The 13,429-nt window shown below is 43.1% G+C and overlaps 1 protein-coding gene across 2 annotated transcripts in view; it reads right to left on the bottom strand.

Moving 5' to 3' along the window:
* Window positions 1-5,300, bottom strand: part of LOC147620491 (uncharacterized) — a 94,406-nt gene extending 89,106 nt beyond the window's left edge. For both annotated transcript variants that reach the window (XM_086824714.1, XM_086824715.1), the window contains exons 1-2: window positions 5,030-5,300; window positions 4,765-4,946 (exon numbers count right to left, since the gene is read on the bottom strand). In XM_086824714.1, coding sequence (XP_086680840.1) covers window positions 4,765-4,946; window positions 5,030-5,195 — 348 coding nt within the window. In that variant the 5' untranslated portion in view covers window positions 5,196-5,300. The remainder of the gene's footprint in view (window positions 1-4,764; window positions 4,947-5,029) is intronic.
* Between the last annotated feature and the right edge of the window lie 8,129 nt (window positions 5,301-13,429).

The following is a 13,429-nucleotide window of genomic DNA, read 5'->3' as shown; positions in this document are numbered from 1 at the left end:
CTCCCAAAGGAACCTGTTTTGGAGGATCCACCAGAAGTGGAAGAACAAGAAGAGATCTTCCAGCCGGAACAGATTGTATTCCATTCCGTGAGAGAAAGAGGAAAGACAGCAGTCAAGAAATTCCTCTTGAAGTTTAAGAATTATTTGCTTATGGATGCGAAATGGATGCCAAAAGAGTACTTCAAGGACTACCTAGATATTCTTTGAGCTTATGAGGAAACAGTTGGTCCATATGTATTTAAAGTACAGGCATAAACGTTTGATCAGTTACTTGGACATGCTCTAGTTGGGTGGCAACGATGCCTGATAGCCCAAGGAGCAAGATTTGAATATGGAAGGCAACGATGCCAGAAGACCCATTGACAACAACGATGCCAAATATCTGGGACTTCGCAGTCGGGCAGTCATTGCGACTAGATGGCCCAGATGACTTTTGGATTTCGCAGTCAGGCGATCATTACGACCAAATGACTGTATTGGACTTCGTAGTCGAGCGGTCATTGCGACCAAATGGCCAAGATGACTATATTGGACTTTATAGTTGGGCGGTCATTGCAACCAAATGGCCTAGATGACTGTATTGGACTTCGTAGTCGGGCCGTCATTGTGACCAGATGGCCCAGATGATTGTATTGGATTTCATAGTCGGGTGGTCAATGTGACTAGATGGCCCAAATGACTATTGATGAATTCTCCGGCGGTCGTTGCAAGTGGTGGCTTAACCATCTTGTAAGGTGCAGATCATTTGGAGTCCTAGTAACCAGATGGCCTTGAGCGAAAGTCTGAGCGGTTTCCCTCGGAGCCAGATGGCTCGGCACGATTTTCGATGAAACGAGACAAGACAATCCATGAACAAAAGGATCATTACTTATGCATTGCATACTGATGCATGTTTGAATTTCTTTGACTTTGTGTGTTGTTTTTTATGTGTGGACAATGCTTGGATTTATGACATGTGATAGTCCACTAGGCTCCAAACTATCTAGCCAGTACCTAGAATACCTAGTAGACGCGAATGATGCATACTTGTTTGTTGACTAGCTTCTATCTAATTTTTGCAAGAGGTAAGTATGCATTTATTTTATCTAACACAATGTGACAAGCCATGAAGAAGTATCATCAACAAAGCTATTCATCAAAGAAAAGACATTGAAATGTTACCAGATGAGCTTTTGGCAAAAAGCAAGGCCCTCTTCGAATATAAAAGAAGCATGAGCCTCTCTTGAGCATCAAGTTGGAGAACAACCTCTTCATCTTTAAGGTGTTGCCATCTCTGTTGAAGCTTGGAAATCATCTTCTTGATCATGAACCAAACCATGGAGTTTTTCGTTGTTGGCCGTTGATTCAGAGCCCCTTCATTGGCTGTAGAGTGCCACATCATCATCTATCCGTACGACTATACGGATCCATTAGTCTCATGAATCGGGATTGTCCATACCAATGGCATCTTTATGTGCTTGCCTGCAAATTGAATTTGCATGTTGTTTTCATGCCTTCTAGACTAATGTGTAATTCAAGGTAAGGGGACACCTACCCATGAACCGTAAGTATGAATGTGTTTGCTAACTAGGTTATGTGGCATGTGACAGGTGGTAAGTATCGGTCAAAACCTAGCCTTAGGAATTAGCATTAATAGTGTCTACACACTTCATTAAGTTTTGGACGACCAAAACTCACTTATAAATTATGACCACCCTGTGTTCGCACACTGATGTATCGAGAAGGACAAAGCTCAATGCCCACCGCCCAAACCTTATCCCCTTTGAACAAAGAGAGCAACCAGCCATGTATCCATTCCAGCTTACACTGCAAGTCACTTGCCTTCTCTGCCTAACACCCAAGGTGGACATCTTGTGACGTGCACCCATGCATTGTGGTACACGGTGACAAACTAGCTCAATCAACAGTGCAAGAAACATGTACATAAGTAGTACTTTGATAGGATATTTTCTCAAATGCCGTGATCCCTTTGTGAGCCCCAGTCCAGGACATGTCAGGCATGAGCTACGTATGCCAGTCTCCCAAGCTAGAGGTATGTCAGGTCAGTGTCAGGTCAATCCTCTTAACCCACTTTGGAGAATTCAGCAAGTAGTCTTCATGTAGGTACATGTAGATGACAGCCTTAGGAGTAGAATATATCAGAGGCATGTTAGTTGCATTCATGTAGCAAGGGCAACCCCAAGGCCTACCCAAGGAGGGACAGCCTTGCTATGGGTATTAAATACCTTAGTCATCATGTAAACCCAGTCAGCAGCCCTTGTGAGAGCCTAGGCAGCAGTCGGCCTGTCAAATTCCCATAGGATCTCCTCGTAGAACACTCCTGATACAAGACTCGAAACCTGCAAACAAACCAAACAAACGTGAAGGGGGTGCAGGCCTGACTCACCTCCCAACCTTGACAGCCGTGGGCAAGCCCACAAGTCTTGGCTATCCCCACCGAGCCACGACTGAGCTAACTAGATGGACGTACCAACCAATCTCTATCTCGTAACGTCCCATACCGCCACGAAGCTACCCTCGCGAGCCTCGAGACTGCTGTCGGCCTTGGTTACAAAAAGCAGGTGCACATCCGCACTAGATCCAGGCTCCTGACCATAGAGCTCTCACAAAAACACACAAGACTCTATGAACTAATGACTAACCTTGGCCACCCTCTTATAGGCTCTTGGCCGGTCATCGAGCGTCCACAAATCCCCATAAGATCTCCTCGTAGAACGCTCCTGGTACAAGACTCGAAACCTGCAAACAAACCAAACAAACGTGAAGGGGGTGCAGGCCTAACTCACCTCCCAACCTTGGCAGCCGTGGGCAAGCCCACAAGTCTTGGTTATCCCCACCGAGCCACGAGCTAAGCTAACTAGATGGACGTACCGACCAATCTCTACCTCATGACGTCCCATACCGCCACGAAGCTATCCTCATGGGCCTCGAGACTCTTGCCGGCCTGGGCTGCATAAAGCAGGTGCACGTCTGCACTGGATCTAGGCTCCTGACCATAGAGCTCTCCCAAAAACACGCGAGACTCTATGAACTAATGACTAACCTTAGCCACCCTTTTATAGGCTCTTGGCCGATCATCGGGCGTCCACACTTGGGCGACCGCCCGTCCATACTTGGGTGCTCGCCCGTTAGTCTATCCCTAACTCAGCTCGCCAATCAGCCTCCCTAGCTCCAAGCTTCTCCATACCTCGAAGCTAGTCTTGTGTGCGTGTAGCACACGGTAGATACACACTGTGTACATGACACGACCAGCAACCAAGAGAGCCCACGACTAGAATCAGCACTTAATGCTATTTATTCAATCGTGGCAAATAATACACATGCTGATAGCATCATAAGCCACCCGACGAGCTTCCAATGGACATATAAAAGACAAGCAACCTTAGTCGATAAAATCATCAATTAAAAATCAGAGTTCTCAACAGCAGTCAAGCATGTGTGGTTAGGCCTCCAACCTTTGAATACTTTTCAGCATTCTATGTCCTTTCAAGCCAAAAGCATCAAAAGCTCAGCCTCTTCCAAAGTTCTCAGTACACCAACCCTCAATCTCGGGCCGGTGTATTCTCTTCAAAGATAGCTTCACAATCGCTTGCAGCTTATGCGCAGTTCTGCTCGGTGTTCGGTCACTTTGTCCTTGCGTTTGGCAGTCAATCCGTTAGTTGGTCCGCTCGGTCTTGTGGACACGGTTCAACTTGTATTCAATTCTCCAGAAGAAATAAAGCAAATACTCTTGCTTGCAAGGGCGGGCCTTTTAGTGGGTAATTTGGGACCCCATCTGGTGTCGTCTCAACTACATCTTTCAGTTCGTGCATGCCTTGTGCGTCTCTTGTCGATTCAACAAATTACATCTCCAGGCCTCGTGTCAAGCATAGTGTGACCAGGACGTTGAACCCACTGTCGGGGATCCGAGTTTAGGCTTCCCATTGAGTGAGTTCCATGCTCAGAAGACCTGCTATTTAAAGGTTCTAAGAACGGGAGATATATCCATTGCATAATGCACATGCATGCATCTCTGCTTGCTTGAAATTGATTTCGCGTGCCTTGTTTTCGTGTGACTACCAACTATGACGTGTCCACTTCGCGAGCAGGGAACGCCCACCTGTGAACCGTGTGAATGCCCAACAGCTAAGGTTATAAAACCTTAGTAATAATAAACAAAGGTTTAGATTAATACTTACCACCTATTCACATGCCACAAACAATGTCACAATACACCCACCAATGCTTGGGACCCAAGAGGCCTCTGTATGGGCAACCCAACCTTTGGGCACCCTTTTGACCATGTAAACACACATTAGTGTGTGGGCACTAAGAGGAGGTGCCCACCATTAAAGTTGGGCTATGGAGCCCATTCCACGATTGCTCTCCCTCTCACACGCACATTTGGAAGTGGGCGCATCATCTCTCTTCTCAAATCTGCAAGTCGACCATCACTCAAGGGCTCCCATTGATGCAATACAGCTGTACCTTCTGTACTTGCTGTACTGTACTGCTGTACCCGACAGCACCTTCTGTACCGGCTGTTGTACTTGCTGCAGCACTGTCGTGCCCAACTGTTGAACAGTACTGTACCTGTTGTACCCAACTGCTGAACTGAACTGTACTGGTGCTGTACCTGTTTCATGCTGCAGTTGTTAACAAAACCTTGGATGTAAATGTGTGGGCATCACACATGGTATGCCAATGGCATTTTGAATGGTTTAAGTTTCTCATACTGCATTGCTATAAAGTAAGGCAGATACGACAAAGAAAGGCAGGAAATACCTGCGCTGGATATTGTGTTTTGCCAGAGCCATTAGGGGTCCAGCCATAAGGATTGATGTTGAGCTCTCCACGGCTATCTGCTTCAAATATCCCATGAAGTTTGCGGTCACTGTAGTTAAAGAGGAACAAAGGCATGCCAGGTTGAACCTTCTCAACGTAGCTGATGTGGGCATAGGGGAGGCCTATATACACATGAAGGGTTGCGATCAATGGACAAAGGTGTCATGCATTTGCGAAGGGGATAGGGTTAGGAAAGGGGACTAACCGAAGATGAGCTGTTGGACGCACTCGTCATAGGTTGCGTGCTTGCAGCCGAAGATGACCGACGCAAGGTCGCCGACAGGGAGGTGAAGAAAGTTTGTTGCGTTAGAAGGAGAAGCCGCAGTGGGGTGAGGACCCGCGTAGGTTTCTGTGCGTCGCCCAGCTCCCATGTGTTTGTACGCACGAACGCGGGAGTCCGCAAAGAGGTTCTCAAAGACGACGATGCACCTTTCTTATTCTTTTCTTATATCATATTAAATAAGACGAACGCGGGTACACCCACGAATGCCATCCAGAAACCTTTACATTTTGCCTGTCCTTTTTTGATACCGAAAATTATGGTAAAAATATAAGGCACATAGCTTTGGCTAATATGTAAAAATAAGGTCAAAAGTCGGCCACGGGCACATCTCCATGGCACGATCATCTCTCAGGTGTTTTCTTCATTTCTGCATGGCACTTTTGTCTCCTAGTTCTTCATTTACAGGTGCCGGTTGCATATGCCGTGTTCTTTATCTCTCGTCTACAGTTGTATGTCGTGTGTTGTAGTTTCTGTTGTGCCGCCGGATCGCTCTAACGAATTGTTGGTGTCGGTCATTTTGCATGTGGTGTTCTGCACCCTTCGTGCCAAAAATCGACATCTGCATGGCGCCATCGTCTCTCGGGTGTTCTCTTCATTTCTACATGGCACTTTTGTCTCCTCGATCTTCGTTTGCGGTGGTATACATGTGCCGGTTGCATATGCCGTGTTCTTTATCGCTCATCTTCAGCTGTACGTCATGTATTTTAGTTTCTGTTGTGCCGGATCACTCAGACAAATTGTTGTTGTCGGTAAATTTGCATGTGATGTTCTGCAACCTTCGTTTCTTTTCCAGTTTTATGTTCATCTCGTCTTTGTAGTCATATATCTCCATGCTTGTCATGTTCTAATTTTTATCCTGTCCTTATTCAATTGATTGTTCTACTGCAAATCCTTCTTGTCGCTCGTGGTGATTCCTTCTCCTTTGCCTTCTGCACGCTTCATTTATTTGGCAGCTATGAAATTTGTCCCTTACTGATGATGTGCATACTTCTATTTCTAGAGTCTCTGTGACTTATTTAAAGACCAATACTCGCTGTCAAATTTGCATGCTTCATCGATTCTCGCTCTTGGCTTATAGCTTCCAAAAGCTTATCTATACTAAAGTAATTTCCTTAGGTGGGTTATTCACTATACATAACTTGGAGTGGGATAAAAGGATTAACTTGTTGCTCATGTGAGGCATCGTGGCTAAGGAGGATTCTTGAAGATATGGGAGTGGTGCAAATGCAACCCAAAATGTTACAATGTAATAACTAGAGTTGCATGGACATTGATAGAGTTACAATGCAATAACTAGGGTTGCATGGCCATTAATCAAAATCCTATAGCCCATTCTTACACAAAACACATTGAGATTTACTCACTCTGCATGCGAGCTTATCATGTTCAAAAAGGTTGGGCCATAGTGGTAGTTCACCTTTTTGTGCACATTAAGGGGGGGGTTGATATCAAAAATTCAACCTCACATTGTAATGCTCAAGCATTGGTTAGTACAAGGAATGGCAATTCCAGCACTTGGCCACCTCCTTGTATCCACATGGGATGGTGGCCTAGGAGACAAGATGGTGCTAGCTTTAATAAACTTAGTACATTGCCAAATAGGTTACATGCTAGAGTGAGTCATTATCTCCATAACTCCATAATGACTTGCTCGTGGGGTTTGTGAGTGATTAGCCACCTTGGGGGCAACAAAGCACATTATGACCTCAATAGACACCCGCTACTATGAGCATCATGCAGAGATTGGTGGTGATGCTCCCACCACTACAAGCATCATACATAGATTGGCAGTGATGCTCCCACCACTACAAGCATTACGCATAGGTTGGCAGTGATGCCCCACCACTACTCCAAGATGGTATGACCCCTAGAACTATTGGAGAAGAGGCATGACCTAGGCGTTGAAGGGTTATCGACTTGAGGGATCCAAACACAAAGGTAGGAGAGGGGAATTGTCACCTCAAAATTGGATCACAGGGTTGCCCATATAGACATAGTCAATGCAGTGTGCCAAACCTAATCATGGGATCAAGAGGAAGGAGAGGAGGCATGGGGGATGTTGTGGAGGAGCAGGAGCTGGAGCTGGAGCTGGCTCAATGGGTGGGTAGATATGAGCTTCTTGACCTCATCATGGTACAATATTAGAGGGAGAGGAAGCACGGTGGAGATTCGAGGGAGAGGAGTGGTGGAAAGGGGATCATGAGCTGACCACTTTTCCAAGGGAAAGACACCAAATCATGTTGTGGATGTAGGGTTTACAGTGCATCTCCACTCGTGAGCCTTCTTAAGGGGACATCCGCATACATAAGTGTTATATTTATAGGCATGTGAGTAGTCTTTTAATTAAGTATAAGGTTAGTGTGAATACACTTTAGTGCACACACTTTGAGGCTAGATCTAGTTTCTTATATAAAGGACCCTCATGTAACATTATTTTGAGACTATGTCTAGTTTCCTATATAAAGGACCCTCATGTAACATTATTTATAAGTGCAATCAACATGAAACAAGCTCCCTTGTGTTCTACTCTCTCTCTCTTGTGCAAGAGTGAGTGTGTTCTTATAAAATCAAGTGTTTCTCTCTCTTCTCTTCTCTCCCATTGATTATCCATTTTCTTACATGGTATCAGAGCTTTAGCTTTGAGCTGTCTTGGTGTGTGTTGTTGTTCTTTAACGTGAAGAATCAAGTCATGTTCATCTTGTGTTATTGTAAACATACATGGAGCTATATGTGTGTAGTCACGCAAGTGGTTAACACCTTGTTGGAGTTGCACTTTTGCTGGCCATAACAAAGTTGGTTTCATTGTAATCTATGTTTTTATGTTGTGCATAGCCCTTTGCTAAAAGTCTTGCTTTGTAGTAATCAATGCTATCATCAGACTTTCTTTTGATCTTATAGATCCACTTTGTACCAGTAGATTTCTTACTGAAAGACAAGTCAACTAATCCCAAGTGCCATTATTCAAAACAATCATATTCTTGCTACATGGTGTGCATCCACCAATTTTTATTCACTTACGCTTATTCAAATGAAATCGGTTCTTCTTTGTTACACAACTTGCTCCATAAGAGCATGATCGACATAATGCCAAGATGCATGGTGAGAATTAGCATGCATTCTACCTGCCGATAGAGCCACTACATTGCTATCCCACAAGGTTTGCAAAGACAACAAAGCATCAGCTTTGCCTACTTAATTGCTATCCTTTCTTCTTTCAGTGGGTCATCAATGCATGCCTGTTCAATGGGTGTAACATGTGACATTACTGGTTGTGTTGATTTTTAGCATTTGCTATGGTAGTAACTATGGGCTGATTTTTGGCCATAAGTTGAGTGTCCAAATTCCCATCACTGGTAAGTGTGTCCCATACAAGGGGAGGAGAGTATGGAGTGTGTTTTTTGAGGGAACTTGGTGGAGTGAGATTTTAATGGCAACTCTTATCTCTTAAAAACGTGGACATTTTCTCTCCACTCCATCCACCACTACCTTTAGCCCTCCTTCAGCCCAACCCACCACACGACCTCCTACAGCCTCCACCACCACCTCTAGAAGACCCAACCCACTTTCTCCCCTCTAGCCCAATTTAGCTCCTCCCTTCTCTCTCTCTCTCTCTCTCTCTCTCTCTCTCTCTCTCTCTCTCTCATGTACCCCATTTTGACTAGTAGCATTAGCTTCCCACTATCCCTAGTTGCTGCTTCCGGATGCTCCCTACTGATGTATTGTAGGGCTAGATACTTACCTTCAGTTCTTTCTTTTCTTTTCCAGACAGTGTATTAGATGTCACATGGTTGTAACTTTGGTCTCATAGGTCACTTTGGCCTTTTGAAGACGTTAATATAACATTTCATTTCATTTCTCTCCCTCTCCCACCATCTTTCCCCTCTCACTCCCTCTCCCTCCTCCCAACCTCCCTATGCATAATCTCTCCCTCTATCTGTCTCTCTCCCTCTCTCTCTTTCCTTCTCCCTCTTCATCTCTCTTCCCTCTCTCCTTCCTCTCGTTCTTTGTTTCTCCCTCTCCCACCCTCTTCCCTCTCTCCTTACTTACCTTCTCCCGCTCCCTCTCTCACTCTCCCCATGCATAATCTCTCCCTCTCTCTCTCTCTCTCTCACTCACTCTTTCTATCTTTCCCTCCATCCCTCCCTCCATCCCTTCCTCTCTCCCTCCCTCTCTCTCTCTCTCTCACTCTTTCTATCTTTCCCTCCATCCCTTCCTCTCTCCTTCCCTCTCTCCCCCCCTCTCCCACCCTCTTTCCTTTCTCTCTCTCTCCTTCCTCTCCCACCCTCTACCCTCACTCCTTCCTTGCACTCTCCCTCTCGCACCCTCCCTATGCATAATCTCTCCTTCCCTCTCTCGCACCCGTCCTCGTTGTCCCACCCTCCCTCTCACTCTTTGTCCTTCCCCCTCTCTCTCCTTATCTCCCAATATTTATTTCTCCTTCCCCTCTCTCTCTCTCTCTCTCTCTCTCTCTCTCTCTCTCTCTCTCTCTCTCTCCCCCCAATATTTATTTCTCCCTCTCCCACCCTCTTCTCTCTTTCTCTCCTTCCTTTCCCTCTCCCTTTCACTCTCCCACTCTCCTCTCTCTCTCTCTCTCTCTCTCTCTCTCTCTCTCTCTCTCCCGATATTTATTTCTCCTTCTTCCACCCTCTTCTCTCTTTCTCTCCTTCCTTTCCCTCTCCCTCTCCCTTTCACTCTCCCATCCTATCTCTCTCTTTCGCCTTATCTTACTTTATCTCTCTTATCTCTCTCTGCTTTCTCTATCCCGCATGCCAATACATGTATGAGCCATTACAATACATTGCATTTCATGGCATGTTGTAGCATTGGGATGTCATTACATATGCATTTCATTTCATGGTACTACTTTATAATACATAGTGTTGCATGTGATTTCATGTCATTGCATGCTCTTCGGGAGTATTGCATGTCATTATGTGCCTACGAATGCCATTGAATGTCTTTACATGTGACATGTCATTGCATGCCATTGAATGTCTTTACATGTGACATGTCATTGCATGTCTTTGCATGTGACTTCATGTCATTGCTTCATTGCATGATACTACTTTATAATGCATAGTGTTGCATGCATGCACTTCAAGAGTATTACACATCATTATGTGCCTACACATGTCATTGGATGCCTTTGCATGTGTGACATGTCATTGCATGAATTTTCATGTGACTTCATGCCATTGCTTCATATCATAAAAACCAAGGAATAATGTAAACTTGAAAAAGATAATATTGCAGCCAATTGAGAGTAAAAGATAATTTTATTCCCCAAAAGAAATTACATAATACATCATATACTATTTCCTAAAAACAACAAACAACGTAAAATTTGACAAGGCGAATAATAAAAACGAGCAGGCAAATTATAGTTGAAAGAAGACTTTATTCCAAAAAGGTTGTTACATCATCCTTACATACTATTTACTAAAGATAACATGACAGCCTCACGGAACTACATAAGGGTTCCTACAAATAAGTACTTGGCTACAGCCTTAAATATTGTTTACTAAAGATAACCTAGCATAACTACATAAGGATTCCTACATAAGGGTTCCTAACATAACCTAGCATAAGGGTTCCTAGCATAACCTAGCATAAGGATTCCTACATAAGGGTTCCTAACTACATAAGGGTTCCTAGCATAACCTAGCATAACTACATAAGGATTCCTACATAAGGATTACTAAAGATAACCTAGCATAACTACATAAGGATTCCTACATAAGGGTTCCTACAACTAAGTACTTGGCTACAGTCTTAAATATTGTTTACTAAAGATAACCTAGCATAACTGCATAAGGATTCCTACAACTATGTGCTTTTACGGGCTCCTCTTCTTCAACTCCTCTCAAAGGGGCTCCTCCTTTTCTTTAGCAATGTAGCTGTAACTCCGCTAAATACCGATGGCGGTTCCAATCTTCATATTCCACACATATAGATCTTCGGAATCGATGGCCTCATCCGCTTACTCCAAAGATTATGGGCCTCTATTGTAATTTTGAGATGTTCTTGCATATCTCCACCCAACTTCTTGCACAAATCCTCGCAAATAGCTTCAAGGGTATCCTTGAGAGTAGAGTTGGGGGCATTTGATGAAGACATGGTGAGATCAACAAAGATAGAGAATGAGGGAGAAGGTGAGGGTGAGAATGAGAATGAGGGTAGGTGAGGTAGAGAATTACCGTAAAGGGAGAGTGGGGTAAAGAAGGATAAATAGGGAGGGATAGAATTATAGTGAGAGAGAGGGAGGCAATGAGATATGGGAGTGAGGGTTAGAGTAAGAGCCAAGGGGGTCATATATATAGATACAACATGCTAAAAGAAAAAAGTGAATTGCATGGATATTTTCTAAATTTAGAAAAGTAATAGCATCGATAAGTGGTTTCTGTAGGAAACGTAATTGCATGAATAAATGCTATATTTAAGAAAATTAATTCTAATAATTGATAATATATAAAATAATATTAACATCAACATTGAGAAGATCTTAAAATAAAAAATGAAGATATTCTAACCATCGACATACAACCATATTAATTGTCGTACACAAAAATAAAAATAAAAAATAAAAAGAAAATAGACGTTCACAGAGAGTTGATAGAACCATGATATAAAGGACATTTTATTATCACAAAATGAAGGACATTTTTAAAACAATAGTACAATGTTATCAACTTAGAGGTCCTTTTCAGATTGTTCTCTTACTGCTGAACATTCTCATTAGGTCCTCCTTTTTTTAGAGTGGGTTGATGGATAAACATATTATGGTTTGCATCTGACCCAAAAATACGCATATAAACAAAATAAAGGTGCTTGCACGCACAATATGGTCTACCAGCCCCTACCCTAATTTGAAAATTGGGACATGTGCATGATGGATTCTTTCCCATAATTACCTTGTATTTTTTACTACGTAGTAGTGATTTCTTAGTCTCAATTACAAACACTTCCATTTACCCGGTCATAATGACCAAATGCTCAAAGACCGTAGTTGTGTTTGAAATTACCAAATCTATTCTCTTGGCCGTTATATTTGATATGCCACTTCTATACTTTGTTGAATGATGGGTTGCATCATTTGCTTCTTGGTATAGTCCCTTTTGCAACATAAATCTACCAGTGATCTCATCCACAGTAAGGTTTGTACCTCATCTAATTGGCTACACAACTAGGGGTCCAGCAGGTGATTGATAGATAGTACTTTACATACTCTGAAAGTACAATCCACGCTATTATTACAAAACCACATTAACTGATGCCTCTGCCCCCCTGACCACTCTCTCATACCATAGAAAGATGGAGCTAGAACACCTTGCCTGTAGTTCTTCATGTTCTTCTTACACTTGCCATCTTAGCCACCTAACCATCCTTGGCAAGTGACCTTACTGTGTAGACGTATAGCCCACATTGAGTTATGTATGTCATTCTCCACAATTTCTTGCACCTCTGCTTCAGTTGTGCAAATCCCTCTGCATTGTGTTGACCACCTTGTATAACTGTAGGAATAGTGGGTGGAAAGTTTAATCTTCTACTTTATCTCTTGTGTGGCTAGTTTTTTGTGACATACTCTAGAAGATGTGATGAGTTGTCATCTCCTTAAGGTTCATAACTATGGGTTTTTGACATCGGCTAACTGTAATGTTATCACCAATATAGTTTGGTTGCACATGCATTCGTGTGCCACTCACTGCTTCCCCCACCAATCTGCTAGTGGTTAATGGGTTTAGAGCTTTTGATGATCTAGCCTTCTCCATTAACTTTGTTATTGTAAGGCTTGTTCCGTGATATTTACCTTGCATGAATGCATGCTTCTTGTGTATTGCAAGAGGGAATTAGCGAGATCTAAAACAACATCATCATATAAAGAGATGGTTCCCTTGAAACTCTCTCCTGCTAGCCAACTTGCATGTTTAGTTTCTGCTAGATTAGTGGTTGGCATGTGTGACAAAGTGGCGTCGTCCACATTATAACAGGAGATTAAGTTAACTGATGAGAATCCAAGTTGTAAGCTCCAACCACTTTCCATAACAAAATATTAACTTAACAATTGAGAATCCAAATGCAAGCTATGTGTTTTCAAAACCAAGAAAGAAATACTTACCCCTACAAGGTGCTTTCTCCAATGGGGATATCTAGTATACCACCAACTAAGCTAGTAATCCATAGCTGGTAAGTTTGCATTAGCAACTTTATTGTTTATCCACCACAATCTAATGTGTTTGTATTTCAAAAGTGCCTCTTCTTTGCTCAATACAACACCATTGACAGCATAATCACTTGTGTTCTTCTTAAAAATTCATAACTACA

This window comes from Cibotium barometz, chromosome 31, assembly GCF_041138505.1.
Source record: "Cibotium barometz isolate CiBa-2024 chromosome 31, ASM4113850v1, whole genome shotgun sequence".
NCBI classification, from domain to species: domain Eukaryota; kingdom Viridiplantae; phylum Streptophyta; class Polypodiopsida; order Cyatheales; family Cibotiaceae; genus Cibotium; species Cibotium barometz.
Note: the sequence above shows the minus strand (reverse complement) of the source record. Positions and strands in the feature narration are given on the sequence as shown.